This window comes from Tinamus guttatus, unplaced genomic scaffold (genome assembly GCF_059628265.1).
Source record: "Tinamus guttatus ecotype Peru unplaced genomic scaffold, ASM5962826v1 Tinamus_guttatus_pri_ptg000004l, whole genome shotgun sequence".
NCBI classification, from domain to species: domain Eukaryota; kingdom Metazoa; phylum Chordata; class Aves; order Tinamiformes; family Tinamidae; genus Tinamus; species Tinamus guttatus.
In genome coordinates this window covers 8,939,610-8,954,482 of record NW_028288538.1, presented here as the reverse complement: position 1 = coordinate 8,954,482, position 14,873 = coordinate 8,939,610, and the positions used below count along the sequence as shown (strand labels likewise).

Sequence of the window (14,873 nt, the reverse complement as noted above, 5' to 3'; positions counted from 1 at the left end):
GGGAAAGAAAATTAAGCATTAAGGAATTACCTGGTGTAGAGATCTTAATGCCCTAGGCTCCTTTCCTGGTGTCTCCTGAATAATATTTTTTGTATCACTGTGTCAAAAATCCTTATTAAGAAGAATAACGGAGAGCTAGCAAGACTGTTTTTTGCAGAGTTTTGCTATTTGGTGTTTCCCAGGTACTTTTTTTTAAAGAATTAATGTCTGCGTTTTGTAATTGCCTGTCTTGGGATTCCATCTGCACTTTTCACCAAAGTCTTGTCCCTGTTCCCCTTCATTATATCGGTGATATTTAGAGCACATCGCGTTGCACTCCGAGAACAGCACTTATGGCCCGGTTGTAGTAGGTTATTGGGTGGCAATAAATAGTTTATTGGTTTTGTCTCTTTTAACTGTATTTTTAATCTTTATTTCTTCAAATTATTTTGCTGCTAAGCTGTAAAGCATGATCAAATAATTCATTATTAGAGATTTATTAGGCTGGTGATACAAGTGTACTTAAGACATTGTTCCCTGTAATGCCATCTGTTTTTACACTCATTATGTCAAGTACTCATAATTAAAGGCATTATCAAAGTGGTTTCCCTTGTTAGAATCTTTCTTCTAATTATTTTTCCCCCCACATATTATTGCTTGTAACTACATTGCTTGTAACTACAAATGAAGTATTTAAAGTTGGGGTTTTTTGTTTATTTGTTTTTGCAGCTTCAGGTCAAATTGTATTTTATTCTTTACCATTAATGAAAAAGATTTTAATTAAACAGGTGTCAACATTCGTATAATGTAAACTGAAATTATCCATTTTACGTGATACTTTGAAGACCAAGCTATGTTCACCAAATACATAAGCAGAAATCTTTTATAAGCAATTGCAGTGTGATGGGAAACACTGCCCTAGAAGCAAAGAATTAGGCATTGGGAATAGTAATGTGCTCAAGTCTTGGAAATTTGGATGAGTTACTTGCATATCTTACAGGTTAGCAGGAAAAATCGTCACTGACTCAGTAGGGCATTTCCCACAGGATAGTAAATGCATTTGCTCACTGGTGTGTTCCTTCCACTTGTGATCTTTAAGGTATGCTAGTAACTGATGAGTCTGTCCAACACATCAGGTCTTACCTTACTTCAACCTGATGTGTTGAGTAATAAAGGTCTCCTATTCTATTTTAACAAATGAAAAGTAAATTGCATATATCTAGGTTCCCCAAAGAGACAAATTTTAAAGTGTAGCTCAAGAAAAAAGTGAGTTGTTTTCACTGGTACTTCTGGTAGTAGTTTTAAATTCGCCATATCCCTTGGTTATCCAACGCAGAACTTGCAGCACTATGTTCATGTAGCCTTTTCTAGGCACAATGTGACAAAACCTCTAAGTCTTCTACAGGTTAAAATGAATTCCTTGCAAGATCAATGCCTGAAGGCCTCATTAATTTTAACACCCTTTGCAAATGATTCTGGGAAGTAGCAGGTGTTACTGATTTCTTATGATCTCCAATTTAAGAAACCAGTATATAAATGAAGTCTGCCCATTTTCAGGGAATAGTAATAAAACTGAGTAAAAAGTGAAATTACATTTTTATTTAAAGGCCTGTTGGTTAGACTATGCTATTCCTAGCTTGATTTAAAAATAAATTATTTTGTATTACTCTTCTGTTAACTGGAATTGGTGTTTTGTTGTCTTATGGGAAAAGTTAGATTACCTTTGGGTATTTAGAATATATTTTTAAGTAGCTGAGCATGACGAATCTTGTAGTGCAAGAAAACGTCGTTGTCTGAAATACTTCCATCTTTTCTATTTATTTGATTTACTCAGCAAATTAGAAATCAGTATCTCATTCTGGCTGCACTTACATGTAAACCCAGAAATCGTATTTGGAGTGTCAACTGATTTTAGGTTTATTTTGTTTACTTAAAGGTAAATTAGTGTTTTACCAAATAGCTTCTTTACACTAATCTGTTTTGGTGCCTTTTTACCAATACTGTGTGTAGATGGTTCTCCTATCCACTCACTTGACCACCATTTACAATTTAATGCAAAGATTTTCTCTTATAATTTTCTTGAAACTCTCTTTTTTTTTTTAGCCCTAGGAGAGTATGCAAAAGATCATAATTACAATAACCACTCAGTCAACAATTAGGAGATGTGTGTTATGTACCCTAAGTATTTAATTGCATGTGCAGTATTTTTTCCAAAGAGTCTCTGCACCATAGTAATGATGTTTATTTGCGCATTACATAAGTTTGCAGCCCTCTTTTGAAAATGTAATGTTGGAACAGGAAATTTTAGGCAAACACTCTGTTAAACCACATGATTTCTGTGTTTGACATTACATCTTTAAAATTCTTGCTTTAAAGATATCTTAAAGTTCTTTTCAAAGCAGCTTTTCAAAGCAGTTCACTTTTTTGAACCGCTAGCCTTTTTCCTGCAGGAACCCAGTGAGCTGCCGTCGTGCTCCATGGGTCCTTACGCTCAGTGATTCAGTAGTAAAGTACTGAGGTGCTGCTTGTGCCAGCAGCCACTTCCTGCATTTAATGTCCTCTCACCTGATCGTGCCCTTTGGAGGAGCAAACTTTGTTGTAACTTTAATAATAAGGTAGCTGAGAGTTTACTGTCATCTGGCCAGAAAGTTTTGCCCGCTTCCTGCTGGGAACCAGAAGTGAAGTGCTGCAGTAAAAGCATAACGTTATAACTCCCATGTACTGAGCAAATGCTTGAAGTTTCTGCTGCCTAGCACATGTTTCTAGCACATGTTTAGGTTTAACTTGTTTCTTTGAAACTCATGACAAAACTGGAGATGAGACTTCTAAAGCCTGAGGGATATTGGTGATCTTTAGAGATTTAGCTGCATGAGTGGTACTGTCTCAGCTGAAGGGAAACACCTTGGGAAAGAGGAACTGAAACAGAAAATGTTTAATAAACTTTTCTTCCAAAATCATTGGAAAGCTGTGAAGATAGCTAAAATCATGTACCTACTTGTTAATATTTTATTTTCCATACAAAAAATCCGACTTGCCACAGAAGCAGGTAAGAAGATTGAGGGGGGGGAAGTACACAATTAGAGATGAGGAGGCTCACCAGCAAGCTGTGCTAACATGTGGTCTGCATTATGGAAAAAGTTGATGAAATCTCAGCTAGAATGTGGTCTGTCTTGATTTACATTCCCATCCCTTTCAGAAACAGTTTCTAATATAGAAAGGTCGAGTTCTGCCCTCAGATGTCTCGATGCAGTGCCGGTGAGACTCAAGAGAAACATGCTTAAAATGTGAGGAGCTGAAAGTATAATGCAAGGTATTCTTAAGCCATGATAGCAGCCTGCTTGTCCAAAGTCCCTGCAGTTTCCAGCATTTAACCTCAATAATTTGTAAAACATTTTAAGATACCTTGAATATGAAAGACATTATTATAACCCAGTTTATTTCTACAGGAGGCCTATTTCCACTTGCAGAAGCCCTTTCTTTTTAATTACAGATAGTAATGGAGAGATGAGGGTTGTTTCATAAAGGGTATGAGGAAACACTGAACTGTTATTAGTCATCCTAATAGGTACCAGTGTGCTAATGGTATAACCTTTTCCAGGTTTGTGCTAGGTGTTGGGCAAGGACAATTCTGTGAATAGATCAGAAGGGGAATGATAATTGATTGGGGCTGTTTTCATTAACTTCTTGATTTTAGAATTACTTGATGAATGTACTTTGCCCTTCTCTATTTTAATTGGCGTTTAGCTTATTTATTTTCTGGAGAAATTTGAAACATGTGAGAGTTAATTATGTTCTTAAGGTGGATTGATGAATTTACTTCCTTGTATCTGTTTCTAATAGCACCTTCTAAAAATATATCTTTTTTTTCCTAGGGGGAAAGACAAAAGATTCAAGTGTTTGATACTTATTACTGTCCAAATAAAATCATAAAGGTTCTAGTCTGTAAACTCTTTGAAACAAAGGGCAGGTGCTAGTCTTGAGATTTTAGATTGTGTACATTTACGGAGTTTGCATCACACCTCCTCTTACATGAATTTAGAATGAACTCGCATAATCTTCCTTCACTGATCCACAGTACTGTTGCCTGGAGTATTTAAGCCAGGAGGCTTTGCATGTTGTAAAATCTTAATCTTTCTAAACAAACAGTGCTGATAAGAAATGATATATTTCAGTGGAGACACAGCCTTACTGGGTAGATTAACATTAGCTCTTTGCTTTACTTAGTTCCTTATGGTGTTAGTCCATAGTTTGACATGTCTCCATTCCACAGCAGCCAGGGATGTTTAAGTGGTGATATCATCAGCGAGAGAAGATAAAGATCCTCTGAACTGATGTGCTGAGGCTCGTAACAATGTGGCAGAAGTTAAAATTTAAGCAGCTCTTATTTTTCTTTGTTTGATTTTCACACTGCAAACTGAATTATTTCCTTATCTGATTGAAGCAGTTTTGCATGGTGGTAGCGTCTGCTGTGTTTTTTTTATCTTGAAAGAATATTAAATACTAAATCTTTCTACATCAAAAGAATCTAATTATGTCTATCTTGAAATTGATCTATTATGTGTTTAGATCTTGATAGCTGAATTTAGCTGGAAACGTGTACTTTAAAGGCAGCAAACTAAGTGTCTGAGGTGTGGTGGTTACCAGCAAGACACAAAGGCAGAAAGTAAATGTAGACTTCTCTTAAATTTCCTACTGCTTTGAAAATTTCAATCATGATGTTTTGATCTATTTTTACCATGTGCTTTCTATCCTTTAGTAAAAACACCAGTGATTATAAGTAAGTATATCCTTAATTTAGTATTCTTATCTTCTAGGACAATTAATAGTTATAAAGCACTGAACAAAAGGAGGATGTTAATAAATCTAGCATTTCTGCATCTGTGTAGGAATATTGTACACCATAATTCACTCTACTTTTAAATGTTAATGGAACTCAGAAGATTGCCTTTAACGTTATTTCATAGGCTTGTAATGACTTCCTTGTCTATTAAGGTGATGTCTGAATTCAGTATTTATTTTCAACCCACAGATTGAGAGCTACTGTTTAAACTAACACTTAAAAATATGTTTATTTCTGGTCAATGTGAACCATTTGTCAGAGTAATCTGAATAGGGTGTCTGTAAAAAGCAGGTGTCTGGTTACATTTCTTTGTGGACAAATACTCTTCATATATGCCACGGAAAGTCAGTTGGCTGGCCAATTCTGTGTAGGATTGGCTTCATTAGGACAAGAGATGCAATTAAAAAATATTGGAAATGGAACCTCCACATGATATCTGGAAGCTTGCCTGTTTTCCTCAGAGATGGTATCAGGTTTGCAGAACTAGTGTTGCTTTATCTGAGAGTTTCCATTTTAGCACTGAGCTTTGTAACATTACCTTTCTTTCAAGGAAGTCTTTTGGCACATGGACTGGGCCCTGCACAATGGTATTTTTGTCAGCATCTCTGATTATTCAAGTCTATTTGAGTCCAGGCACTGTGATTCTTTCTTTGGGGACTAGTAGTATGTGGGAATGCTTTTTTAAAAACAAAATATATTATCCTCCAGTAGGAGGAAAGCATTTAGATATAGAATTTAAGAAAAGTGATCTGGTCTCTTGCATAGTATCACATCTCATATGATATCATTAGATAGATCTGACCTTAGCCTATGTAGCTTGCTTTCTAGCTCTCTACATTGTAAACCCCATAATCTCAGCAGGGCTATGCACAAGAAAACAGATATTTACCGTAGTAGCTATTTAGTAGATACTGGACTTTGCTTTATGAACTGGCTTTCAGTAAAGAAGAATAAAGATAAAATGTGTAAAGGTTCTTTGGCTGCTTACTGGGAAGAACAGACTGTATTGTGTATATGTATTGTGCTAGAAAGAGTCCTGTTACACAGTATATTGCAAAATAAGAGGTTCACTAGAAACTGCCCTCCCACCCCCAAGTATACGTGATCCTCAGAACAGAATTCACCATTTTCTTTTGTATAAAATTGGGAATTTAGATGACTACCCCAGTCAGAGTTAATAAATGACAGCAGATTCCTGGTCTTATTCTCCCATATAAAAATTCCTATAGAGTTTTTAACTAAAGCTTTTCTAGAGCTTCTGTTTTGAAAGAGAGAGAAAAAGAAAAGAGGGGAGGAAGAAGCAATGTACAACAAACTGCCTAAAAGCATATTTAGTTCAGTGAGTGGCAAATTATATACCTTGAATATTCAGAAGTGCTTATAATGCTTTTTAATATTTCATTCTTTAATTTCTTAAAACATAAAGTAAAAGTCCTAAGTAATATAGCCTTTCTAACTTTTCTTGCTTAAGCATTTTTTTCTTCTTTCTGATTCCTTTTGGAACAATCTTTTGGGAAATTGTTGTACTGTAGAAGAAATGAGAAGGAGAATATGTCTACGATAGGTTAGATATTTCATGACTGAATGTGACAAAAGCAGTCTTAAAATGGGAGGCAAATACATAAGCTTATCTTTGAAGTGGCTTTTCTAACTCTGTTCAACTGATTAGCATGTAAATATTATATGTTTAGAATATCTGTGGTCTCAAGCAGTACATTATATTTCAGAGGGATAAACAGTAAGTTGGAGATGGATATATCAGCATAATTCTCATTAATCTCAAATCAGTAGAATTCTCTTATTGACATTTTTGTGGTACTTTTGTGAATTAGTTATGTGACATCATAGTCTAATATCATTCAGAAAAGGCATTAGCTGTTGCTTTTTCATAATTTATTATGCAGAAAAATGTTAAGAAATCTTTAATCTTTGTGACTTCTTGACAACATCCAGTTAAAAAAAGGTTAAATAAATAAATAGATTCATCAGGGCTGGCTATGTCTGTATGCTTAAGCACACCGTGAAGCAATTAAAATGCTGAGGTTGTAAGCATACCAATTTCATAGAAATTGACAGGTTTCTTTGATTGTAGCATATTGCGGTTGTCAGAAACCTGTATAATACACGTACCTTCAAATAGGATACAAATAAGCAGAGAGCTCTAAATTTTCTTTATGGTAATAACAGTTCTATAACTTGTGTCAACAAAAGAGTAAGCTGATCCAAAGCAATAGATCTGGTAACTTGATTTCTCTTGTTCACATTATTCTGTGAAAAGAAGCCATTTATCTCCCACTCTAAATCATTTTCTTTTTACCAGCTGGAGGAGATCAGAATAAAATGTACCATCCTCTCTCCTCAGTCTCTGGTGATGATGATCCAGCATATGTTTTTCATTCAAGCCACGTGTTGAATAAGCAAAAAAGAGGAAATACATGCTGGTCATAGGTCAGGTGCAACCCTGAGTTTATACAGATTTATTTTCTTTGTAGCATCTGCTGTTCTGTACTTAAAGCTGTTAAATGTTGTTGTTCTTCCAGCTATTTTCAGAAAGGTTTTCTTAAGCAGTGACATTTCAAGTTTTGGCACATTCTGCTGCTCAAACATTCAGCCTTAAACAGCCTGATCCTGCAGATGATGATTCTGCAGCAGACTAGCTTTTCAGAATTTAAACTCCCTCGTTATCTTATAGGGTGGAACTGACCCTCTTTGTTTCTGGCCTCAAATGCGCAAGACCAAGCCAAAAATGAACCTGGAAGTGTGTTAGGTTGATGCTAGAGGACAGGGATGAAGAACTTCCTTGCTTGCACCTGCTCTGGCATCCTTGAGAGAATAAGGAGATGGGAACACAAATAAACTGCAATCTAAAAACACACATTTATTTTTAAGCAGGTGTAGATTATGAACTAAAGATTTCAGTAGAATTGTAATAAGTTGCATTGGTTTTTAATTTATGCTGTTGCAGTTGTATTGAAAGGCTGGTTGTTTATCATTGAGGGAAAATCAGAAGTGACTGTATATATCAAATATCAACTTTATTTGTTGGTTTTATTACTCACCCACTTGCTGTATTGTGTTTGTAGCTCTGAATTATGAATGATGTCTTATTGGTTAGGAATTTGAGGGCAATAACTTTGAATTGTCTTGAGTGTAAGTGTGAAAACCAGCCAGCCAAGACTAAATATGTACTTACAGCAGCTGTTTTGTAGATTTATAGCTAATATCTTTTTCTATATATTTTTTTCTTATGATTTAGACTTATTTTTCTCCAACCTGCCAACATAATAAAATGTATTAGAATTAGTAATTTACTAGGAGTTACTCTAACTCTTACAAGAATTGAGTTGCAGAAAATGGGATTTCCAGGTGGGCCTAAGAAAAAACTAAACTTCTTGACAACAATGGTATTTAAGCATTGGAACGGGTTGGCCAGAGAGTGTGTGGAGTCTCCATCCTTGGAGATCTTTAAACCTGGACTGAACAAGGGCCTGAGCAACTGGATTTATCTTTGAAGTTAGTCCTGCTTTGGGCTTTTGACTTTTAGAGGTTACTGCAAATTTTAAATTTTCTAAATCTAAACCACCAAAAATATCCGTAAAAGGGACTAAGCATTAGTAAAGGCGGGGAAAAAGTCCTCTCTCCTTTCTGCTCTTTAAAGTTTGAAGTGCGACTTTGTAAGATAAAAAGAGAAAGCAATGAGGACCGAGGTGAATCATCCAATCTCGCACCAGGCAGCCAAGTACCCAGTTTGTGCACAAACATTTTAACAAATACCTCAAATAATTAGAGTAATTCTGACTCTTTTAGAGCTGTATGATCATGTGTTTAACATGATTTAATATGACTGTTTCTTTTTTCTTTCTGTCCAATTCCTGTTAGGAATAGGAGGCTTGCAGGATTTTGTGCTGAAGTCTGCAACGTTGTCAACGTCTCCAGCTTGCCCACCATTTACACCTCTCAACTTTGAAGCGACACCAATTGTGCGGGTAGCTGTTGAACCAAAACATCCAAGTAAGTTTAAAGGTAGATGGGGGTGGTAAGGAAGCAACACTGATAGCAACCAGCTTCTTGCTCCCAGTGATTTCACTGGTTACAGTAATTCGTGATCTATCCATTGAGTTAGAGATTGGCCTGGAATAAACTGTATAGGTGTGATACTTGGATGACTGTATCTTGTTGTTTCTGAGATTCTTCTGACTAGTTAGGTTTTGTTTTGGTTACTGGGGAGTTACAGAACAGCTTGTGACCTTTATGGTCAGACCTAGCACATGGTTTGATATTCCTTTATCATGAAACACCTTTTTCAACATATTTATGTTTTTAGGATTTTTCATTTCTGCTGACATTCTTTTATGTTGTATCACCAAGCTCTGGGTAGAATTTTTCTACTTTTTTTTTTTTTTTTTTAACTGGATAGTATTTCTCTGACTACATTTGAATTTCTGTCCGATTTCTGGTTTTTTGTCACAGTCTTAGTAGAATGAAAATAACTGTCTTTCTCTTCAAATATGAATGACTCATAACACTAAAATGACATGTATTTTAGAAAGTGATAAGATGTCTTAGTAACTGTGTGTGTCCTAGACTCTTGAGTACCCAGTACCCATATAGTATGCATTCTGCATTTGTGAAAGCAATTTGAAAAGTATTGGATGTTTCTGGTTATGCTGAATGTAGTCATTTGTTGAAAATGTTGAAGGAAGGTAATTCTAAAACTATTGAGTGATGTGGTTTCTGTGTGTTTCAACGTTATTCTTATATCAGGGTTTCAGTTCTCCTCCCCGGTAATCTCTGTGGTTTTCACCGATTTTCATAGGAGGACAAAAGCTTCAAATGTAACTACATTTGCAAAAGTTTCCTGAAATTCAGTAGCTGTTTGCAGTAAGGGGAAGACAAGGAGAACTGGGTTGTTGTAGGTATATCTTGAAGGTGTATCTTGAAAGCAATCAGTTGGCCAGTTAGCTGTGTGTACTTCTGGGATGGCCCTAGCACACTAGCTTGTGTAGCTTCTGCACCATGTGTACTTCAAAATTACATTGTAATATTTGGAAAAAATATCTCAAAATATTTTTTTTTCAATGTAACTGTGTATCTTCAAATTAATGTCAAAATCTTCAGGTCAAAACCCCCTCAAAGAAAGGAATAGTTTGTTTTTTCTTAGGACTTAACTGTAGACAAGTTTGAAAGTCTCTATTCCAAAATGCAATGGCTCACCATTTGAATTGAAACTGCGTTGTTTTCACTTTGTTTTCATGGTTGATTTTCTAGGTTATTTTTCTATTATACTCTTACAAGTTTAGCATTAAATATACAATGTCATTCATTTAGAGACTATTACAAGAAATTGTAAGTTGAACAACACTCATCCTTCTGAATATGGAAATCTCTTCTTAGAAAGCTCATGGGTAGTCTTTACCTCATATATGAAGGAAGAAAAAGGGGAAAATATTTATTTTTAAAAATTTCATTACTGATTAAAGGCTGCTGACTTTTTTTTTTCTTGCATAGCTTTAGTGTAACTTTGTCATATATTTAATTATGCTGGAGAATGGTTGTTCATTCTCCACTAACTTTAAGACATCTTCATCTTAGGGACAGCTGTGTTTATTTCACTGAAAAGCTCACGCATTTCAGATTTTTCACCTTTTCAGGTTGTGACAGTTTTAGAGCTGCTTCGTTGTGCATTGGTCTTACGCCTTCTAAGTAGTCTGTATGGAATCATTCCTGCTTTTGAATTGGTAAATTTAACACTGGGGCATTTTAAACAATTTATTCATGAATTTTATCCATGAAAGACTGAAAATAAACAGAATAAATTAAAGATAACTTCAAATATTTGTAACAAAGAATAATGATACTTCTGGATAATTAGTGAAAATAAGGAAAACAATCCTTAAATGCTTTCTCAGTCAGAGTGTATTAAGAATGATTTTTCTTGATAATTAGTGAAAATAAGAAATGTCCTTCTGAAATTTTTGCTTGGTTTGTATTGACAGTATTCAGTTCTTTCACTGGTCGGGAATTGCTTCAAATTTCAGACTCAAATACAAACTATATCTGCAGTTAATTGCATAAAGAAAACGAAGTAACAGTATAATAGCTTGCTTGCCACACTAAACCTATTGTAAAATTGTATACAATAAAAACATGCAATCCTTTGTCTACTAAACAATTCACGTGATTTTATAATGTGAATTTTATCATCACTACATAAATTCTTTATTACAAATTACGACTAGCTTCTGTCTCAAACAATACCCCTCCACAGTGAGTCATATGTAGAAATATTCCCAGAGAAGGACCTCAGAATTCAGTGGAAAATTTTTGAGTATACCTAAAATACATAGTTGTGTTTAAGCTGCCATAAAAATGAGTGTTACTGTTTCAGACTTTACATAAGTATATCTTAGTTCATCCTTCATATTCATCCTAAATATTCGTCCTTCAGTATTAATTTGTTAATAATACCTTATTTTACCAGGTGATATGCCTCAGCTGGTCAGAGGAATGAAGCTTTTAAACCAAGCTGATCCATGTGTTCAAGTTTTAATCCAGGAGACAGGAGAGCATGTGCTAGTAACAGCAGGAGAAGTTCATCTTCAGCGTTGCTTGGATGACCTGAAAGAAAGGTTAGACGGGCGAGGAGGAAGAAATACTTCTAAATCAGTAGCTTTCTGTTTTTTTTTGTTGTTGTTTTTTCTATTGGTCAGGTGAATGTACATCTATGATTTTTCTTCTGGTAAAGTAGAAGACTTGTCCACCAGTGCTTTTTGCCTTGGATCATAAATATATATTTTTTAGTTAAAAAATTACTTGCAGATGGCAGAAGCCACAAGCTTCCCATTTCCAGCTTGTATCTGTTCTGGGCCAATTATCTGTATGGAAATCAAACTGTAGTAGATTCCAGATTTTACTTAATGTAACTTACTTTGTACAAACAGAAATTGCAAGGGGAAACCAGTCTGACAACTTAACCCGCTAAAGTTAGAAATCAACAAGACCAGCATTGTTTTTGCACACTTTATTCCTTCTTCTCGTTACATCCTTTCCTATAACTTCTGGTATGTGTTCTGTTTGCTTAGAAGTTTCTGTAATACTTCTGCCCACACACTTTTGCTCAACTTTCTCTAAAGCAAAACCCAGACCTGGTGAGGAATACTTGTAGGTCCGTATTATGCCCATATCCATCCCAGTTGATATCAAAAACAACTCTCAGGTGAGTTAGAATGCTTCACTTTTGTACCCTAACTTATATATCTCAAGGAAATGTTGGCAGTGTTCTAAAATACCAGAGCACATAGATATTCTGTGCTGGTAGTTAGTAGAGCAAGTAGAAAGAAGTGCCTGGGAGTACAGAAAAGCAGGACTCCCACCTTCGACCCCCTTGAAGCTGCTGGATGGGTCATTGATGCATGAGCCCCAGGAGGAGTAGGGAGCTCATGCTCCTCCTGGCCCTATCTGAAGACTTATCACATTTTAAGTTGAATCTTAAGTGCTGATTTTATCTTAGCTTTTCAAATGTGTATTTAGAGAATTATGTTAACGTAGTACTGACTGTCAAAGATGCAGAAAAGTTATAGATAAAAAAGATCAGAATCTTAAAAACTCACCCATTTCTATTTAAACAAATATTGCTGCTTCTGCTTAATTTCCTTGGATATGTTTTGATTTTTTTTCTTCATAATTAACTCTTGCAGAATAGAATAATAAATTAGACCATTGGGAAGATGCAGTGTGATGCAATGTTTCAATATTTTATTCTCTTGGTCTTACAGCAGAAATTCTCTAGAATTCTCCATCCAAAACATTAAAATATCTATATAAGGGAGGCATCACTTTCTGTTTTAAAGCAGCTATAATAGTGGTTCTCAAGATAAAGTGTAAAATCATTTCTGTTAATTTAATGCTGGGTGCCAGAATCAAGCAGTACTTCGCTACCATTTTCTCTATAATAACCCTTCTGGCAGTTTTTTTTTTTCTTTTTCAGAAGCAAGAAACACAATCCTGATTTGTTGTTTTGTCTTGTCTTTCTTTCACTTTTCTTGGAATGTAGACTAATAGCTTTTTAAATACCTATTTCAGAGCAATTTTCAGTGAATTGTTCCTCATGTGAAGGCTTAGTGCAAAGTTTAATAATAAGACTTTATAGATACCAACATTACAAATCATAAATAGGCAGAGATAATATTAAGTGTACATCACTCCAGCTTATGAAATACTTGGAGTAAGTTGCTCTAGGTCTTCTAAGTCTATACAGTTGACTCTACAAAAAACAGTGCAGTTGGTTGTTTCTCAAGGCTTTGATTTGGATCAAAACTGATCATTTACTTGGAGCTCTGTTTTCTTGGATGACAACAGCTGTGATTTCAGGTGGCACCAGCTGTGGTTGTTTTGTGCAGGCAGATAATCAGTTACTAGGGTTCAGCTGTAGGCACTGCTGACTGGAACTGATTCTAGGGACTGGCTACAGACTGGTAGTTATTCCAAAACTGATTACAGGTAAGTGTTTTATTTTGGGAATGAGGTAGAGCTGAAATACAAGAGTGCTACTAGCTTCACAAAGGTCCTTGCAAGTCGTGTAAATAATTCTTCTGCAAGTTTTAGGTGATCTAACATGACTTCATTAACTTGGCTTTGAATATAAACTATGCAGACATTCTTTTAAGATGAAGCTCTTAGTGCTTCTCCTTTGCAGGTATCAGTTATATATCCTTACACAAAAATTAAATTTCTATTTGTATAATAGTTCTGCATAAACATGTGGTGTCAAAAATATTGTACAAATAAAGGTAAATATAAAGGTAAATAAAATATTGCCTGCTAAGCTCTACTCAATGTCAAACATTATTTTTATACTTTCGTATCATAATATGCCAACAACCATTCCCCATTGGTCTGGTGCTGATTGTTTTCTGTATAGCTTATTGTACCACGGGTTGTAATTTTAGCAGTGAGATGGATGATAATCAGTAGGACTTTATATTATATAGCTAGAAAAAGTTGTTATACATTTCTGAAAACACAGGATTACCATTTTACCAGTGGTGTGAACATTTTCTTTCCAACCAAGGTGTTTCCAAGGAGATTTTGCTATGAGACTCTAATTTTTCCCTTACAGATGAGGTAAAAAAACGCTATTTTTGCTGATCTGGCAGAAGGCTTTCATTGTTCCTCTGTCTTTAAGTGAGTTAGGTCCTGTATGTATATGAACGTGGAGCTGATCATGTGCTTAATAAACATCCATTTCAACAGGAGGGTTGCCATCATGCCATTGGCATTTTTGAGCTTTTGTGATTATACTAAATAACTAAAATACATTACTTAAAGCAGGTGGTCTTTTATGAATTGAGTCTTTTTTTTAAAGACTCTAAGCAGCTTGTAAATCTGGAATATTTTGGCTGGCCAGTTAAAAAACATATTGATGCTTACAGAGGAGAAGCTTTTACTCTTGCAGCATTTTAATGACTAGTATTTTTTTTTCTTATAAAATATCCTTTAATGTGTAGAGAAAGTTTTCCTGCAGAGTGCTAATATCAAGAAAATTAATGAATGAAAATGCAATCTAAAAAAATTGTTTAATAGCATTGCTGTGAAAATCTTATCAGCTACCTAATAATCACATTTTATTGCTATTGTGAATGTCTTGCAGAGATGCTATGACATTGTTGAAACTTCTGTAATTCTACCTGTTCTTATTGTGGCCTTTGTTCTATATGTGTGTACTTTGTTCTACACATTTTTACTTTTAAGGCAGTTCTTCATCATTGTATAAAGTAATTCACATCAATTCAGTGTAAAGGGTGAAAGCAAAGGCCTTTTGTATTGCAACCTAAGAGCTTAAAGTTGCTGGTACTCTTGCTAAATCAGGATATAAATGGTGTGGAAGAAGTCAATCAGTAATTTCACTAGTTCTTATGTATCAAGGACAGACCAGAATCTTAACCCACTATTTCATAATATGTCTTGCTTTGTACTTTCAAAGTACTTTCAGAGACTCTTCAAAGGCAAAGACTGAAATTACCTTTTCTTTCTTAAACCTGAATCTTTTTTTTGG

General features: G+C 35.1%; 1 protein-coding gene across 2 annotated transcripts in view; it reads left to right on the top strand.

Annotated features, from left to right (window-relative positions):
- The window catches only part of EFL1 (elongation factor like GTPase 1), a 73,238-nt gene that overhangs the window by 40,628 nt on the left and 17,737 nt on the right, over positions 1 to 14,873 (top strand). For both annotated transcript variants that reach the window (XM_088540004.1, XM_088539998.1), the window contains exons 15-16: positions 8,699 to 8,830; positions 11,301 to 11,448. In XM_088540004.1, coding sequence (XP_088396130.1) covers positions 8,699 to 8,830; positions 11,301 to 11,448 — 280 coding nt within the window. The remainder of the gene's footprint in view (positions 1 to 8,698; positions 8,831 to 11,300; positions 11,449 to 14,873) is intronic.